The sequence below is a fragment of the Equus quagga genome, chromosome 1, assembly GCF_021613505.1.
Source record: "Equus quagga isolate Etosha38 chromosome 1, UCLA_HA_Equagga_1.0, whole genome shotgun sequence".
In the NCBI taxonomy this organism is placed as follows: domain Eukaryota; kingdom Metazoa; phylum Chordata; class Mammalia; order Perissodactyla; family Equidae; genus Equus; species Equus quagga.
In genome coordinates this window covers 11,295,043-11,312,046 of record NC_060267.1, presented here as the reverse complement: position 1 = coordinate 11,312,046, position 17,004 = coordinate 11,295,043, and the positions used below count along the sequence as shown (strand labels likewise).

The window sequence follows — 17,004 nt, the reverse complement described above, 5'->3', positions numbered from 1 at the left end:
GGACCGAGCCAGGCAGCAGAGGATAGCGGTTAAGAACTTGGACTCTGGAGACAGGCCGCTTGGGTTCAAATCCTGCCAGTGCTGCTAACTGCACAACTCTGGGCCATCTACTCTTTGTGCTTCAGTTGTGTCATCGGTAAAATGGAGCAAATAGTCTTAACTCATAAGGTTGTGAGAGTGAAATGAGATAACATATTTGAAGGCTGAGGACAGTGCCCAGCAGGCACTATTTTTATGGCCCAGAATAAACCAGGCATGAGGAAGGCAGAAGGGCCTCCAGCCTACATAGGAGTCCCCGGATATGGGAATAATATTAGCGCAACAAAGACAGTGCCTCTTGGAGCTGTGTGTGTTTCTGTGTTTATTGTATCGGGAAGGCAGTGAACGGAAGAGGAAGGAAAGCAGGATGGAGAGGGCGGGCAGGGAGTCTGATCCAAGCAGTGTGGGGTTGCAGTGTGTGCAGGCAGAGGGGGCACCTGGGAGCAAGCACACATCCACAGACAGTGGCTGAAATCAGGCTTTGCTCTCTAAGGGGCTCAGGAGATCCAAGTTCCCCAGAACTTTGGCAAGAGGAGGGGAGGAGGGAACGCAGTCTCTAACCGACTCCTTTTGCGGGTGGGAAAGTGAGGAGCCAGTACTGGTAGGAAAATAATATTTATTGTCATCCTCTCTAACTGACTGCACCAATGGGGACGCTGTGATAGCGTGGAAAGAACCCAGAATTTAGAGGCCAGTCTGGCTTGGGTCTGACTCCACTTAAGAGCTTTGTGACTGTGTGTCAGCTCTTCAGATGGAGACAATAGTTCTGTCCTCTTCACACGGCCTAGGCTGCAGTGAGGAGGCACTCATCGTCGGGTTGTGCAGTTGCAGGGTTGGCTGGACTTCCAGGAATGCCAGCCCCACTTGCACACTCTGAGGGCGAGTGCCTTGCCTACCCCCTCCTCTGGGCCCTGCCATCCCACCAAGTGGCTATAATGATGGCACGAGAGAAAGACAAGGAGAAAAGAACTTGGTGGTCTGTGAAGTGCAGGTTGCAAAGCAATAGTGAGTCAGAAGATCACTTTGGTGGCTGTGTTAGTTTGCTGGGGCTGTTGTAACAAAGTACGAAAACTGGGAGGCTTAAACAACAGAAATTTATTGTCTCACAGTACTGGAGGCTGGAAGACCGAGATCCAGGTGCTAGCAGGGCTGGTCCCTTCTGAGGGCTGTGAGAGAATCTGTTCCGGGCCTCTTTCCTTGGCTTGTAGATGACTGTCTTCATGTTCCTGTGGTGTTCTCCCTGTGTGCCAGTCTGTCTCCAAATTTCCCCTTTTTATAAGGACATCAGTCATATCAGATTAGGGCCCACCCCAAAGATTTCACTTTGACTTGATTACCTCTATAAAGACCCTATCTCCAAATAGGTTCACATTCTGAGGTTCTGGGGGCATCTCATATGGACAAGAATGTTCAAGGGACATAGGAATTCAACATACAAATATATGAATTTTCGAGAGACACAGTTCAACTCATAACAGTGAGCCTTGACCATCACTTTTTCTTAAACAAAGTAGAATAGAAGAGAATAGCACATATCAGAATGCATCACATAAAGTTAGGATAAGTAGTGTCCAAGGAAACTTGTGGCAGTTTTCTATATGTATTTGAGGGCTAGGTCTTGATGTAAAAGATACTTTTTAGTGCAGGTTGTGATCAAAAAACAAAGCACCAGGTGGGTGTTGGTAACCATCACATATCACTTTGCGTTGCTTTTTAATGATTTTGTGGGTGTATCCTTCTTCTCCAACAAGAACATAAGCTCCCGGAGGGCAGGGAGTCCTATCACCCCATACACACTGCTGTGCAGCTAATAACAATGACATGCGTTCTTGCTAGTGACAAGGCCCACTATTTACAGAGTATTTACTCTGTACATGGCACGGGCTAAATGTTTTACAGATGCTCTCTTATGGAAAGACTGACCTTAGTGATGGATCGATGGCAGGAGCTCAGTACCTTTCACGGATAGAATGAGTGGGGGCACGTTCAGAGCACTGGGCAGTGGCCTGGGATTTGTGGAGGATTGAGGGTTAGAAGGGAAAGGTCACAGAAGAAGTGTGGGAAGCTGCTGTGGACCCCTAGCCAGCCCTATCTCTCACAACTTTGCCATTCTCCCCAAGTTCCCATCCACCTTGATGCCAGCTGACCCCTTAGATTAGAGGAAGCAGAGGCGGTCAGTTGGAAACTCCCCCGGTTTCCTGCTCCCCACTGACAGACACATTCATCAGCACCCACACCCTCCCTAAGGCTCAGAGGAGAGGGTGTCTGCCCCTGCCCACTGTACGCCCCTCCACCTGTGCTTAGGGCCCCTCCCTCCTGCCTCCTCAGACACTGTTCCATTAAATGTCCCCTCGATTCTCCAAGTCCCCAGCCTCTCACTCCCTAGTTATTACAGCTCTTTCCTCTCAGCCTATAAACATGTTCAAATCCCTCCCACCTTTAGAAAAGTAAAATCAGGGGCCGGCCCAGTGGCGCAGTGGTTAAGTACACATGTTCCGCTTTGGTGGCCCGAGGTTCACCAGTTTGCATCCCAGGCGCGGACATGGCACCACTTGGCAAGGCATGCTATGGTAGGTGTCCCACGTATAAAGTAGAGGAAGATGGGCACAGATGTTAGCTCAGGGCCAGTCTTCCTCAGCAAAAAGAGGAGGATTGGCAGCAGATGTTAGCTCGGGGCTAATCTTCCTCAAAAAAAAAAAAAAAGAAAGCAAAAGAAAATCAAACTGATAGCAAGCAAGCAAAGCCAGTCTTCCCAGAATCTATGTTCAATTAATTCAACAAGAATTTGTTGGGTGTATGTTCTCAGGCTCTTACAGCTGAGAGGGGAAGACAGGTGAATTAATGAACAATGATACTACAGGATAATCAGGGGTGTGGATTCCAGTGAGGCACAGGGTGCCATGGGAGCACATACAAAGGGCATCTAGACAAGGTAGGGGATAGGGGAGATCAGGGATGGCTTCCTGGAGGAGGTGATGCCTTAACTGAATCTTGAAGGAAAAATAGGAGTTATCCAGGCAAAGAACAAGAGGAGAGTTAAACCAGGAAGAAGATCTAGCATGGGCAAAAGCATGGATACTGTGGGAGCACGGTACCTTTCAGAAATGGGTAATAGTTGGCAAGGGGAAGCATTGAGGATTTAGGCAGATGAGTAATGTGATGAGGTTTACTAGGGAGACCATCCTGGCTACAGTGTGGAAGATGGATTTAAGGTGTAAGTCTGAAGCCAGAAGGACAGTTCAGAAGGTTAATCATAATGAGGAGACCTTTTGGCAGAGGAGTCAAAGTGAAGCATTGTGGGCGGAATCAAGACTGGTTAGGAAGAGAAGTAAAGACATGAGGAGCCAGTGGGTGAGGACAGAACAGAGTGAAGGAACTGGAAGTCTCAACAGACCTAAAGGCTGGCCTCTGTGGGAGCAAGGGAAAGAAAGAGCTGGAGGGCTGGAATGTTGTGGTCAGAGACCAGGGGGTGAGACATCAGTCTGGCCCTCCTGGGAGGATGTGGTACAGGTTTTGGCTATGCGAGTGTGTGGCTATGGCAACATGGAGGTAAGTCACTGGAGCTGAGGAAGGCAAGCAACCAAGGGGCCAGGGTGCTGCTGGACTACCTACATGAACACTGAGGCCATCTGGGTTTGCAAAAGACCTGAGCTAGACAGGAATATGGAGAGTCAGATGCCAGAGTCTTCAAGGAGTGTGGGCAAGTGACCAAGACACCAGTGGATGAATGATAACTAACATTTAGTGAGGGCTTATGTGTTACTTCAATTCCTACTTTAAAAAAAATCTAAGCACTGTACATTTTATCCTACAACAATACTGTGAGAAAGAACTATGTGCCCAATATGGTAGCCACGAACCATAATTCAATTCCTCAGATGCACCAGCCACATTTCAAATGTTCAATAGCCACATATAACTAATGGCTACTATATTAGCACAGACATGGGACCTTTCCATCATCACAGAAAGTTCTATTGTAGAACACTGATAGCCCTCATTTTACGGATGAGGAAGCTGGAAAGGTTAAGTAAACTGCCCAAGCCCAAAGAGCTAGGAAATGAGAGAGCTGAGGTTTAAACCCAGTTAGTCTGGCGCAAGGTCTGGATTTTGTACAGGTGTTCCCCTCTCGTGCTTTCAGGGGATGAATCTAATTGGTGTAGCCAATCATGGTCTTTCCATTCCCCTGGCCAATGAACCAGCCCTGGCCAATAGGACCTTAGGGGGCTGTTGGGTAAGATTTTGTTCTTCTTCAATGCCAAGTCCATATGTGAGGACTGGAACAGCTGCAACCATGTTGCAACTGTGAGGGGAGATACAATCAGTCACTGAGGATAGAGTAGCAGTGTGCAGAGGTAGAAAACTCTGATGAGTCACCAGCCCTGGATCTGCTCTAGAACTCCACTTTGTTCAGTCTACTTTAATTAGGTCTTCTGTTACTTGCAGCTAGATGCATCCCTAACTGAGACCTTGGTGGAGCCATACTGACTACAGGAAATGGAGAGCCCAGAGCCAGCCGACTGCCTATGCTCCTCCCACCACCCGTCTTGTGCACTGAGGAGAATAAGTGATACCTCTTTAAAGGAAGTGTCCTCAGGGAAGAGCCAGGTTTCAGACCAGCAAAGAGAGGCGAGGACGATCTGAGCCGAAGGTGGTCCAAGGCTTCCTGCAAGGGGGAGGTGGGGAGCAGTGCAGGGGTGGTCAGGAAGAGGAAGCACTGGAGAAGGGTGGATGCCCATTGAGGTCTGCCAAGGATGACAGGATGTAAGCAATGGCAGGGCCAGCTGATCTCAAGCTTCCAAATGGAGGCTTGGGGCTGTCAGAGGCTTACTGTGGCCAACAGACCTTCACCTCACAGAAGGACAAGTAGCAGCCCTAGTGGGTGGGCGAAGTCAAGCATCTCTGGATGGAGCCAGCTGTGGTCAGGAATGAGCCTCTGCAAGGAAATTCCAGCCCTCTAACTGGCACTCTAATTACGGTCTTGCCTCTCTCTCTCTTTTCCTGTGCAGCCAAACTTCTTGGGAAAGTTATTCATGTTCACTGCCTTCCTTTCCTCACCTCCTCAGTACACTGCCAGCTGGCTGCTGCCCCCACTGGTCCCATGAAACTGTTCTGGCCCATGTCACACATACCCTCCTAGGTGCCCAGAACGATGGCCTGCCCCTGTCCTTCTCTCCCTGGACCTCTCTGCACGATTCAGCACTGTTAGCTACTCTTGCCTAAGCCTTCTTCCTCTTGGTTTTTCTGGTCCCTCTCTCCTGCTCTTCCACCTTCCTCTCTGGGTGCTCCTTCTCAGTCTCCTGCCTTCACAGGCTACTCTTCCTATGTAATCTCACGGCACCAAGGCGGCAGCATCCTAGAGGCAAAGCAATGGGATATGGTGGTTGAAACCACAGCCTCTGGGGCCAGGCTGCCTGGATTCAAATTCTTGCCTCACCACTTGATGGCTGTATGACATCCAATCCCTTATCAAGATGTAGGTCATTATCCTCACCCCATCCCCCAGGGGGAGCCACTGCTCTGACTTTTTTCCACCGTAGATTAGTTTTGTTTGTTCTAGAATTCTTATAAATGGAGTAAAACAGGATGTGCTTTTATGTCTGGCTTCTTTTACTCGCTGTATTTGAGATTCATCTGTGTTGTTTTGTGTATCCACAGTTTGTCCATTTTTATTACTAAGTAGTAGCCCATTGTAGAGATATACCAGTTTGCTTATCCATTTTTTTTTTTTTTTTTTGGATGATAAACACCTGGGCTCTAGCCAATTTTTGGCTATCATGAAGAAAACTGCTATGAAGATTCTTGTTCAAATCTTTGTGTGAGCATGTTTTCCCTTCTCTTGAGTAAATAACTGAGAGTATAACTGCTGGGTCATAGGTTAGATATATGCTTAGTTTTATAAGAAACTGCTACATACTGTCCCCAATAGATAGAACACTTTACACTCCTGCCAACGCTGTGAGAGAGAGTTTCAGTTGCTCTACATTCTCACGAACATTTGGTATTGGCAGTTTTTTAAAGTTTTCATTTTGATGAGTGTGGAGAATTATCTCATTGTGGCATTTCCTCGATGACTAAAGATATTGAGCACTTTTCATGTGTTTATTGGCCATTCATATATGTTCTTTTCTGAAGTATCTATTCAAATCTTGTGTCCATTTTTCTAAAAAATTGGGATGTCTTTTTATTACTGCTATAGGAATTTTTTTATATATATCCTGGATGACAGTCCTTTGTCATTTCAATGTTTTCCTTACCTATTTGGTTTACATATTCATTTTCTTAATGGTGTCTTTTGAGGAGCAAAAGTTTTTAATTTTGATGTTTCTTTTATCAATTTTTTTTCTTTTATGGTCATTGCTTTCTATGACTTGAGAAACTTTTGCCTACCTCCAAGTTATGAAGCTTTTCTGCATTTTCACCTAAAGGCTTTATGATTTTCCCTTTTATGGTTTAGGTCTATAATCCATCTTGAGTTATTTTTTGCATATGGTGTGAGGTAGGGGTCAAGGCTCACTTATTTCTCCCATGTGGATATTCAGTTGTTCCAGCACCATTTGTTGAAATCTGTTTGCTTTCCTGTGGATTGCTTTGACACCGTTGTCAAAACAAAATGACATTTAAGTGTGAGTCTATTTCTGGCCCCCATTCTGTTATCAGTCCTTATACCAGTACCATACTATCTTGATTATTGTAGCATACAAGTCTTGAAGTCAAGTAGTATCAGTCCTCCAGCATTGGGATTTTTTTTTTTCTTTTTAGCGTAAGGATTTTAAAAGCTTCCCAGGTGATTCTAATGTTCAGCCAAAATTTGAGAACAATTCTAATTTGAGCCAAAGTTTCTAGATTCAGCATTCTCTGTCCCTATTCTCTAGGCTGACATGATAAACCAGTTAGTGCACTTGATCCCACCTCCTTAGCTAGAATCCGCTTTCTCTCCAGCTCTATGGCTGATGACTTAAAGACTTCATCACTTTCTCACCTGGCTCCCCACTACTTCTAGAAAAAAATTCTGAGTTCTTAGTGTGGCTAAAATCACCCCTTGGGATTAGGCTGTCTGATACTTTATCCATCAATAAGTACCTTAAACTTTAGCCATACCATATTTGCCATTCCTCAGATGTTTTAAACTTCTCACGTCTCTGTGCCTTTGCCTGTCCTCCAGCCTAAAACATACTTTCTTCCTGTCATTGCTTGTCACCTCCTTCCTCTCTTTCAGCATGTAGCCTGGCAGCACCTGCCCTGCTCTGTTTTGATCCCCTTATCTGGAGTAGGTACCTTGCCCTGGTTCTCAGACCCTCTGTGCTTGCCTTTATCATAGGCATTAAGGTTCTGTGCTGTAATTGTCAATCATCTTGTTACAACCTCACCAAACTGTTTGCTGATTAAAGGCTGAGACTGTGTTGCCAGCTCTTGTCCCTAGTGCCTAGCAACATGCCTGGCACATATGAGCTACCTCATAAATGTTTATTAAATGAGTGAAACCTTGGCTCCAATCTGACTGTGATTTGGGGCAGATTCCTTAATCTCCCTGAGCCTCTACTTCTGTATCTACAAACTGGAAATAACCCATGTCAGAAGGTGCTTGTGAGACTTAAGTGAGTCAATCCATGTAAAACTCGTTGCATGGGCTTGGTACATGGTAAGCGCTCAAAAAAGCTTGGTTCTCTTCCCACCTTCCACCAGACCCTTAAGAGCCACCCTTCTTTTCACATTTCTTTAGCTGACCACTAGGTGGTATCAGTCTCTGGCCTGACATTCAGTCCCAGAGCTGCCCCCTTAATGCCCCGTCCCAGTGCCTGTTACATTCAGACAGGAAGGGGAGATGTTTAATGATTTGCTGGGCAATCCAAATAAGGAGATATCCTCTTCCCACGCCAACTTCATTGCCCACTGTCACCATTCTAGGTATCCCCGTCATAGACTGCAGAGAATTCCTCCTTGGTTCTGCACTATTTTGGTTATAATTCCAACCCAAGGACTTGAAGATGGAAGAAGCTTCTTAAGAACAGAAGTGGGGAGAAAGAGGAGAAGCTGAGGCAGAGAGGGATTGCATAATAAGTGCTATAAGAGAAATAGGGGGAAGAAGATGCTTACCGTCACATTCTGTTCGACAGTAATTAATTATAATTGCCTCTTCTACCAGGGCTGCCACCTCTAGTTCTAACACTCCTGTCAGCCTCCCCACCAATCAATCAAGAGTTCCTAACACTGAGTGGACACAAAGAAATAAAAGACATGATCCCCACCCTTAAGGAGTTTATGGTCTGGTTGCAGACACAGAATCCACAAAATTAAGTGCTAAATTCTAGGAACCAAGGCTGTCTCGAGTGCAAGTTTGGAACAGGAGAGATGGGTAGAGAGAGAACAGCAGGAGAGCTTCTCTGAGGAGGGTGGGGAGGAGCTGGGAGAACACTATAATTAAAGGCTCAGGTAGAAATATGCATTCTCTCATCTTAAAGAGACACCCTCAGCAGTTCACATACTGGAAAGAACCCAAGGGCCCAACAATCCCAATAGATTGTAGAGTACCCAAGAAGGAGATTCCAAGCAGACAATATAAAGAGTGAGCTAGATGTTGTGTTTAAAGGATTTTTTTCTTTAATATTTATCATTTTTAAAAAACCCTCTTGGAAGGAGACCCCAGGAACTCTTCTTAGGGGTGCTTACTCTGAGGGCGGGACTGACGAATGGGAACACAGAGATAGCAAGTTGACTTGCATCTTCCTACACCCTGAGTTTTTTAACCACTAAGTTTTACCATTTTTTACAATATAAAGTTAATAAAAATACAGTCATACACCGCATAAGAACATTTTGGTCAACGACAGACCGCAACTATGACGGTGGTCCCCTCAGTTCAGTACCATACAGCCTAGGTGTGTAGGAGGCTATACCATCCAGGTCTGTGTAAGTACCTTCTATCCTGTTCACACAGCAACGAAATCACCTAACGACACATTTCTCAGAACGTGTCCCCATCACTAAGCAGCATGACTGTAAAAACACATTCACGTTCAGGAGATAGCAGGGTTGGGAGGCAGCAAGTGAGGAGTGTTGACATGCTGGCTGAGGCCAGATTTTGGAAGGCCGTGACTGGGAGAGGAGTTCACATTTGATTCGATTGTCTATAGACACCCAGGAGGGGTTTGCCAGCCAGGAAGAGGCACGGGGAAAGCAGTTTTAGGAAGATTCACCTCTGTGAGGTGGATAGTGGGGAGAGGAATGAGACCTCCCCCTCACAACCCTCTCAGGCTGCATGTGGTCACTCCAGCTAGCTCTTCCTTTCACAGCTGCCTGAGGTCTGTTTCAATCTGATTTCACTTGGAACACAGTATTGGGAAGGGGTCCTGGCAGGCATTCATTAAAATCATTTAGTGAGTCCCTGTCACCTGCCTGTCAGTGTGTCAGCCCATGAAGGCTGTGTATAAAAGGATGAATAAGACCCCACCCTTGCCCAGAGAAACTCTCTGGCAGTGGAAATGGAGGAAATCTGAGCACTATTTCAAAGGAAAAAATGACAGGCCTTGAGCACAGGCTTGCAAGATTGGATATAGGAAAAGGCCCAGAAGACAAGCTGGCAACAAGTCTGAGGTCTCTGGCCTGGGAGTCTAAAATGCAGGTGGCCTTAGCGTGAGCAAAGCAAGCCCAGAGGAAGCTCTGGTTTGGGGGAAAGGTCAAGTTCTTTCTGGATTCCTCTCTTGCTCTCGCTGCCATCATTGGACAAGTCCTCCAAGCTGCTCCTCTTTCTGCCAGGGACAGACTAGAGTGAGGACTTGGGGCCCTCTCTGGACTAGAATTTTAAAAGGGAGAAGGGAGGCACAACACTCTCTCATCTCTAACATCAATTTCTGGCAGCCAAAGTCGCCTGCTGTCTCCCTGAACTCTGACTGCCAGACACCAGAAAGCCAGACACGCAGGGTACGGCCTTCAAACACCACCCAGAAGGGGGCACTGCCAGAAGCACACCCACTGGGCTCTGGGAACCGCCCGGCGCCTTGTGGACGCAAAGGAGCATTCCCTTAGGGGCTCAGCGCCGGGACAAATGTCCCCCACTCAGCAGACACCTCCTCAGAACTGGAGGCCTGCAAGCAGAGGTCCAGAGTCCCTCATCTTATTCCAAATCCCTGTTGTTCGGAATCCAAAATCCCGATTTGGTGGGAAGCCAGTCAGAAGGTACGAAAAAACAAAACACCAAACAAAAAAATAAATGAGCCCCGACCTCTTGGGGCGAAGAGGGGTGGCCCTTCCTCAACTCCACCCGCTGATGACTCACCTCCCTCCAAACCAGGGCCTGCCCCTCCTGCGCCCGGTGCCAGGAGAGCAGGGCGGGGCGGGTACTAAGGTGGGCTCCATCCCCAAGCCCCAGGCGGGCAGACAAGCTCCGGCGTGTCCCCGCGGGTGTCCCTGTTTACTCCGAGCCCGGGAGCGAGGTGGGGGCGGGCCCTCACGGCCCCTCCCCCACCCCGCCCCCCTCCGCCGCAGGCCCCAATCCCGGTCCCCGTCTGACAAAGTCTCCAAATCAAAGCTCAGCCTTTCCCCGTATCTTCCCCGCGGACTGGCGGCCCCTGCCCCCACGCCAGCAGGGGAGGCACAGTCAGGGTTCCCCGAGGAAATCAGGCCTCGTCCCGGACCTCTGGGTCCTGGATCCCCAGACCGGGCCTGAAATCCTAGGGCTTGACACCGAGTTTCTAAGAGAAGTCGCTCAGCTCTCTTCGCCCACCGCCCAATCCGCCCATCGCCCCTTCAGCTCCCTGGAGCGCGAGGGAGAAAGGTCAGTCAGGGAAGAGGGCGCTCCAGGCCCCAAAGCGGCTAGCAGGGCCAGAGACCCCCACTCTCCGACCGCTGGCCAGCGCTCCAAACCTTGTCGCTGCTCTGACTCCCCCTCCCCAGGGCAGCGCGCCAAAACGGCGCATGCGCAATCTCAGGATTGCCGCGTAGCTCTTTCTGCCCCCCCAACCTTTTTTTCTTTCCCCGCCCCTTCTCTCCCTCCCTCCAGCCGTCCCCTCCCTCTCCCCCCTCAGCCCGCCCCGCGGCACCTCAGTCCGGGGAACAGTGGTGCGAGCTCCAGGCCCTTGCACTGAGGAGGCGGAAACGAGGGGAGCCCCTAGAGCTCCATCAGGCCCCTTCCAAAGGCTCCCCCACCCGGTCCACGCCCCCCACCCCCCACCCCGCCTCCTCCCAATTGTGCATTTTTGCAGCCGGAGGCGGCTCGGAGATGGGGCTGTGAGCTTCGCCCGGGGAGGGGGAGAGAGGAGCGAAGAGAAAAGCAGGGGGTGAAGGTTTTGGATTTGGGGGCAGAGGGCGCACCCCCGTCAGCAGGCCCTCCCCGAGGGGCTGCTAACTCTACCTCTTCACCCACACCCCTGGTGTGCTTTGCCGAAGGATAGGATAAGAATAGAGAAGGAGGAGGGGCAAAGGAGGGAAAAGGGGGACCCCCCAATTGGGGGGGGGGGCGAGAAGTAGCAGGACCAGAGGGGAGGGGGCTGCTGTTTGCATCAGTCCACACCATGCTGACCCCGCCGCCGCTGCTGCTGCTGCCCCTGCTCTCAGCTCTGGTCGCGGCCGCTATTGACGGTAAGTGAGATTCCGCGGCCCCCTTGGACCCCTGGGGACACCCACTCCCCAGCCCCCACTCCTGCGTTCGGATGGGGAAGGGAGACGCGGGAGGGGGTGCCTTTTGTTATCCCTGTCCAGCTGACACAGCAGCGGCCCGACTTGGGGTGGGGATGGGGGTACGATTTGAAGGATGGGGGCACTGGGCAAATGATGCTTCCGGGACCCCCCAGCCCAAACAAAGACCAGAGGCCTGGGAAGGAAGAAGAGGGCTCCCCCGTTTTCTGATCCCGGGATTGAGAGGCCTTCTTTTCCTATTTCTGGTTGGGGAGGGCCTCTGCCTCCCCTACATCCTCCACCCCCCCACCCCGATCTGAATTGTGAAGGAATCCGGGTTTGCAATGTACGACTGCAAAAGGGGACGGGGGCCTTTTGCAGTGGCCTCTGAATCTGGAAGGGAGAGCTGGGTCAGGGGTGCCCCGCTGGGCAGAGGGCAGCCAGGCCCCGGGAAGGCTGTGGGTGGGGAGAGGCAGGGCCACCGGGAGGGCCCCCTGCTTGGGTGTGGAATCTGGGCTGGCAGACCAGGCTTGGAGGCCTGGGTCCAGGATCCAGCCGGCTGCCAGTCTGGGTTCCGAAGTGGGCACTTCCCCCTCCAGGGCCTCTGTCAGCAGCCTGAATGGAGCTGTGTTGGGGGGCGGAGGGTAGGGGGGGCAGGCGATGCTATGTGACTTTGAATTTTCCTTCTTAATTCCTGGGAGCTTTGAGATGAAAAACGTCAGATGTCATCATTGGGGAAGGGGACTGGAGAATGGCCTGGAATGCAGAGGTGGGAGGGTGAAGGAGGGCTGCTTTCTCCGTGACTCCTGGCTTGATCACAGTTTGGACTGGAAGGAGAGTTGGAGGTTGGATGGGGGTTATGGCCATGCCCCCACCCCCAAGTTCCCTGCTCCTTTGGTAGATTTGTTTATTTCCACATCCTCCCCCCACCCCCCCCCACCCCCCGCCTTTGTATCCTGCAGTTAGGCTGGGGTAGAACTGTGTCCTTTTGGGAAAATGAGGTACCCCTTCTCCCCTTTTTATGTTAGCTATTTTTTTGCCTGTTTGTGAGTCATTAGTTCAAGTCTTACCCAAGCTTTGAGCCGGGGGGATGGGGTTGGGCTGGGCTGGGCCCCTGATTTGAGAAAGGGTGGGATCTCATCCCTTCCCGTCATTTTAGTCCTCTCATCCGGGGAAAAAAACTAGGCCCAGTCCCATCATGCACCCCTCCTCCATCTTCTAAATTTTGCCAGGTCGGGATTGGGAAAGTTTTTCTCTGAAACCAGATTCTCTTTCCCTCTTCTCCCCGCCCCCCCAACTTGCTTCAGTTTTGGGGAGGGAGGCTAGGGGGTCAGGAAGTAGCTGTGCCCAGAAAGACAGTATATTCAGTGGCCCTCACATATGCCATATTGGGGACTGTCTGCGCCCTCCACACTGCCTCAATTATCTGCCCAAGAGGAGGAAAGGGGCTCTGCGCTGAACGCCCTCAGAGCAGCCCCCACAGCCAGTCCCTGCCCATCACTTCCTCAGTATGCGTGTTCTTTCTCTTGTTCTCTGCCCTGTGAGGTGGGAGGGGAAACTGAGACAGAGAGATTTGGGTGCAGCAGCTTCTGGGAGGGATAGAAAAAAAATTCTAGAGAAAAAGAGAGAGATCCATCAGGAGCCCCATGATGAACGGTGGATAAAGTTAGGCAGAAGCAAGGCGGCAGGAGGTGGGGGGGGGGGGGGTGCCCTCTGTGCAGAGCAAAAATAGTCCTCCACAGTCAGAAATGGCCTGGATGGCCGGGAGCTTCACCTCCAGGGTTCTAAAGCAGTTCTGTTTGCCACACCAAGTTGGTTAGTGGTTAGTGGAAGAGGGAGCCTGAACATGTTCTCCTTAGCTGTCTCCCTACCCTTTCTTAAAATTTCCACCCAGTTGACAGCTGTGATCCAGCTCAAACCAAACTCTCTCCAAAGCCCCAAGGAGAGGACCCCTCCCCAAACCCTACTGTTCTTCCGCTGGGGATGGGAATATGAATCATCGGTTCCACCCCACTCTGGGGGGTGGGAAAGGGGGTATGGCACAGACCTGTAGGGCCAATGCTTTCCAGGGCAGCCTAGGAGATCCCTACCCCTGCCTTTATGCCTCAGGCCCTCAGACACCGAACTTTCTCCTTTGCTTTCCAGAGAAGGAGACCTCCTGGCCCCAGCTCACCTGACTTAGTGTCTAACCTTCCTCCTGCTGGTGCCGCAGGCCTTGATGCTTTCCCTTCTGGGGAGCAGCCCAGGGGGCCTTCCCCACCTCTTCTGCCTTCTCTGCTGTGCCTGAACCCACCCCCAGGGGCCCCTTCTTTTTCGGGAGCAATGTCACTCTCCGCTAGTAGACAGAATCAAGTGTACTTGCTGGGGGGCAGGGGATGGAAAACAGATGGGGTGGGAAATGGGAAGAGGGGTTATTGAGGCCTCTGCAGAGATTCGGAACCTTTTGTAGAGAAGGAGCCTGACTGCGCTCCCCTCCTCCCCCTACACACACCCCGCTCCACACCCCGCATGAGCCGCTGTGTTACCAGGTATCACTCAAGCTGCCCAGTTGAAGGGAGTTATGAGGCTGAGGTGTTGGCCTCCTGGCGCACTGAGAGAAGGCTCCAAACTCCTTTCTCGCTGGTCAGGCTCAGATCCTTGAACATCTGCCCCACCCTTGTCTTTCAAAGTAGAGAGGTGTAGAACATTGATTTGGGGTTGGAGGGATAGTTTGATGTTTGAGGCTGTTTCACAAGACTTCTTTTTTCTTCCAGTCGTGCTCCCCTTCCTCCATTTTCTTCATATGATTTTGCCCCCAACCAGTCTCCCATCACTGGGCCTCCTAAGCATGCCAGCTGGGGCCCTGGCCAGAGCCAGATCCTGTCCAAATCCCCCCAACTCAGCAAAACTCCTTCCTGACCTTTGGGAAGCCCTTCCTTACTCAGGTCTAACTTTCTTTCCTCCTGCGGCAGTCTCAGCCTCTGCACATCAGAACCCCAAGCGTAGGGCTTCTTCCCCCTCAGTAGTCTCTTCTCAGGGTCCCCCGAACTCTGTGGTCTCCCCAGCATTCAAGTCCTCCAGCTCTGGATGGGGCTCATCACCCTTGGGGAATCTGGGTGCAGTTGAGCGGGACCACGTGGGGGTCCCTGACCTAGTGCAGCTGGGTGCTGGGGGTGAGCATTTGGAGAACGTAGTCCCTGTGTTCAGTCCCAGATTTCAGCCCAGTGAGCAGGATCCTGCATTGTTTGGAGAAGGAAGCAGTTGGCTTTGGAGTGCTTCCGGTGCAGTGGCCCCAGGCACCAGTGTAAAACCTCCCTGGGAAAGGGGGGGTGCATTTGTCCCTCGTGCTTCCTCAGGGGAGATGAGGGTCTGTCGGAGGCTTGGCCTCCCGGATTGAAGCCCTCTGGGCTTCCTTCCTCTCACCTTCCGGGTTCTGTGGGAGGCAGTAGCCCCTGTGCTGGGTCTCTCCAGCTCAGACACTGCTAGGGCTGGGATTCTGTCTCCCCAAGTCAGGATATATGCTGCCCCCACCCTACTCTGAGTCTCCGGGGGTGGGAGGGTGTCATTCTGCGGGTGCAATCAAAGACAACTGTGTCATTATCTTCACAACCTCTGGGTTGAGACCCTTTCCTGCCTTTTTTGCCTGTCTGTCTGTCTGTCATTGGTATGTGCAATCTTGGCCTCTCCGAACCTCTGTCTCTCATCCTCTTGGTTCATCTCTCCCATTGCTCATCCTTCGTGGATTCTCTGGCCTGTCTCTCTCGGTCTCTGTCTCTTGCTTTGTCTCTGCCTGTCTGTGTCGATCTCCATCCAGGCCTCTTGGTATCCTGAAAGTTCCCAGCGAGCAGGAGTCTCTCCTGGGCTGTCCCCGTGCTCCTCAGCTCCTGCCTCGCTATTTGGGAGTTATTCTTCCCCTGCAGGGCCAGACTCAGAATAGTCAGTTTGGCATTCCCCCTCCACTTTCCTCCAAGTTCTTCTTCCCCCTCCACTAATTTTGGGAATGATTTTGGAAAGAATGTTTCTGGAAGAAGGGAACTTGATACCCCTTGTGGGCTAAGTACAAGGGGGACGGGAGATATTCCCGAAGGAAAGAGGGAGGTTAGACTTCTGGCAGAACTTCCTCATGACCAGGAGCCCGAGAACTGGAGAAAGCTGTGGGGGATGGGTCAGGAGCTTAGAGCTTTTACCTCTACTGAGCACTGTGCATGTGCCTGTGCGTGTGTGTGTGTATGTGTTGGGGGTAGGGGGAGGGCTTGTGAAGGCCTGGTGAGAGATAGGATAACTTCCGGAGGCATTTGAGGGGTCTGGATTTTACTTGTGGGGAAAGGAAAAATGGTGGGGAGGTCACTGGTCAGGCTAATGTCCTGCTGAGTCAATATTGACTCAGGATGGAGGGGGAGACCCTCCCCTCCCCCAGCAGTCCAAGCCATCCTGTCTGTCCGTCTGTCCAGGCCGCAAAGCAGAGGCCCAGACTCAGGAATGACAAAAATGTGTCTGAGCCTTGCTGAGCTGCGGGGAAGCAGCCACCGGGTAACACCCAAAATACATAAAATTCAGTGAAAAGCTCTCCATTTGGGTCTGGGAGGCCCCTGCTGCCCCACCCCATCTGTTTGAAAGTTCAGATTCCTGCAGACTCTGTCCCCCACTCCCTGACCACCCCCTGGCTCCTCTGTTCCCTTAGATATATCATGTGGTTCCCTTTAGAAAACATCCCCCCCCACACGCACAGCCTATCTCTCCCTCTGCTGTGGCCGCTCCGGGAAAGGGCCGCAAGGGTCTCTTTCATGCTTTTCCTGCCTCAAGTCTCCAGTGCTTTAGGAAACACCATCTGAGGTCTCACCTCTCTTCCTCTCCCTCACTGCTCCCAAGGGATCAACAGATGCGTCCCCTCCTCTGGAGAAGATTCCTCAGGGCCTGTACTTTCCTGTCCCCCTCTCTTCTCTGGCCAGGCACTCTCGCCCTTCTTCCGCACCCCACCCCAAGGTCCCAGAATGGGACAGAGGACGACAGCCGAAGGCTCAAACGGGGCACTGGGGTCCGTGTTGTGTCTGGATGCATACCCAACCCTACACCTCCTGTCCTGGCTCCAGCTTGGTGGCCCTGGGGGCCATGGCTGGGCCGAGTGCCTGGGTTTGAGAGGGGGCAGGGGTGTTGGCCAGAGTTAGCATGGCGGTCACATTCATCTCCGGGCGAAGCTGAGAACAGACGGCCCCTGTGTCCTGGCGTTCTCTCTGCAACCTCGCTCAGTCCTCTCCTCCTTCTTTTCCCTCCTCTCTCTTCCCTCTTCTGTCTCTTTCTTGTCCCACTCTGTCTTCTCCAGCCTCTCCCCTCCTCTCTGAGGAGCCCTGAAGACCACTACCACCCCTACAGTCC

At 51.3% G+C, this 17,004-nt stretch overlaps 1 protein-coding gene and 1 long non-coding RNA gene across 2 annotated transcripts in view; one reads left to right on the top strand and one right to left on the bottom strand.

Annotated features, from left to right (window-relative positions):
* Nucleotides 1-1,165: 1,165 nt before the first annotated feature.
* LOC124236003 (uncharacterized) lies at nt 1,166-10,425 on the bottom strand. The gene is made up of 3 exons (XR_006887620.1): nt 10,316-10,425; nt 4,614-4,705; nt 1,166-1,308 (listed from the first exon to the last, which is right to left on the bottom strand). It is a non-coding gene; the product is annotated as an uncharacterized LOC124236003 (long non-coding RNA).
* Nucleotides 10,426-10,629: 204 nt separating this feature from the next.
* LRP1 (LDL receptor related protein 1) overlaps nt 10,630-17,004 on the top strand; it is a 78,650-nt gene continuing 72,275 nt past the window's right edge. The window contains exon 1 of the mRNA XM_046654568.1: nt 10,630-11,616. Coding sequence (XP_046510524.1) covers nt 11,550-11,616 — 67 coding nt within the window. The 5' untranslated portion in view covers nt 10,630-11,549. The remainder of the gene's footprint in view (nt 11,617-17,004) is intronic.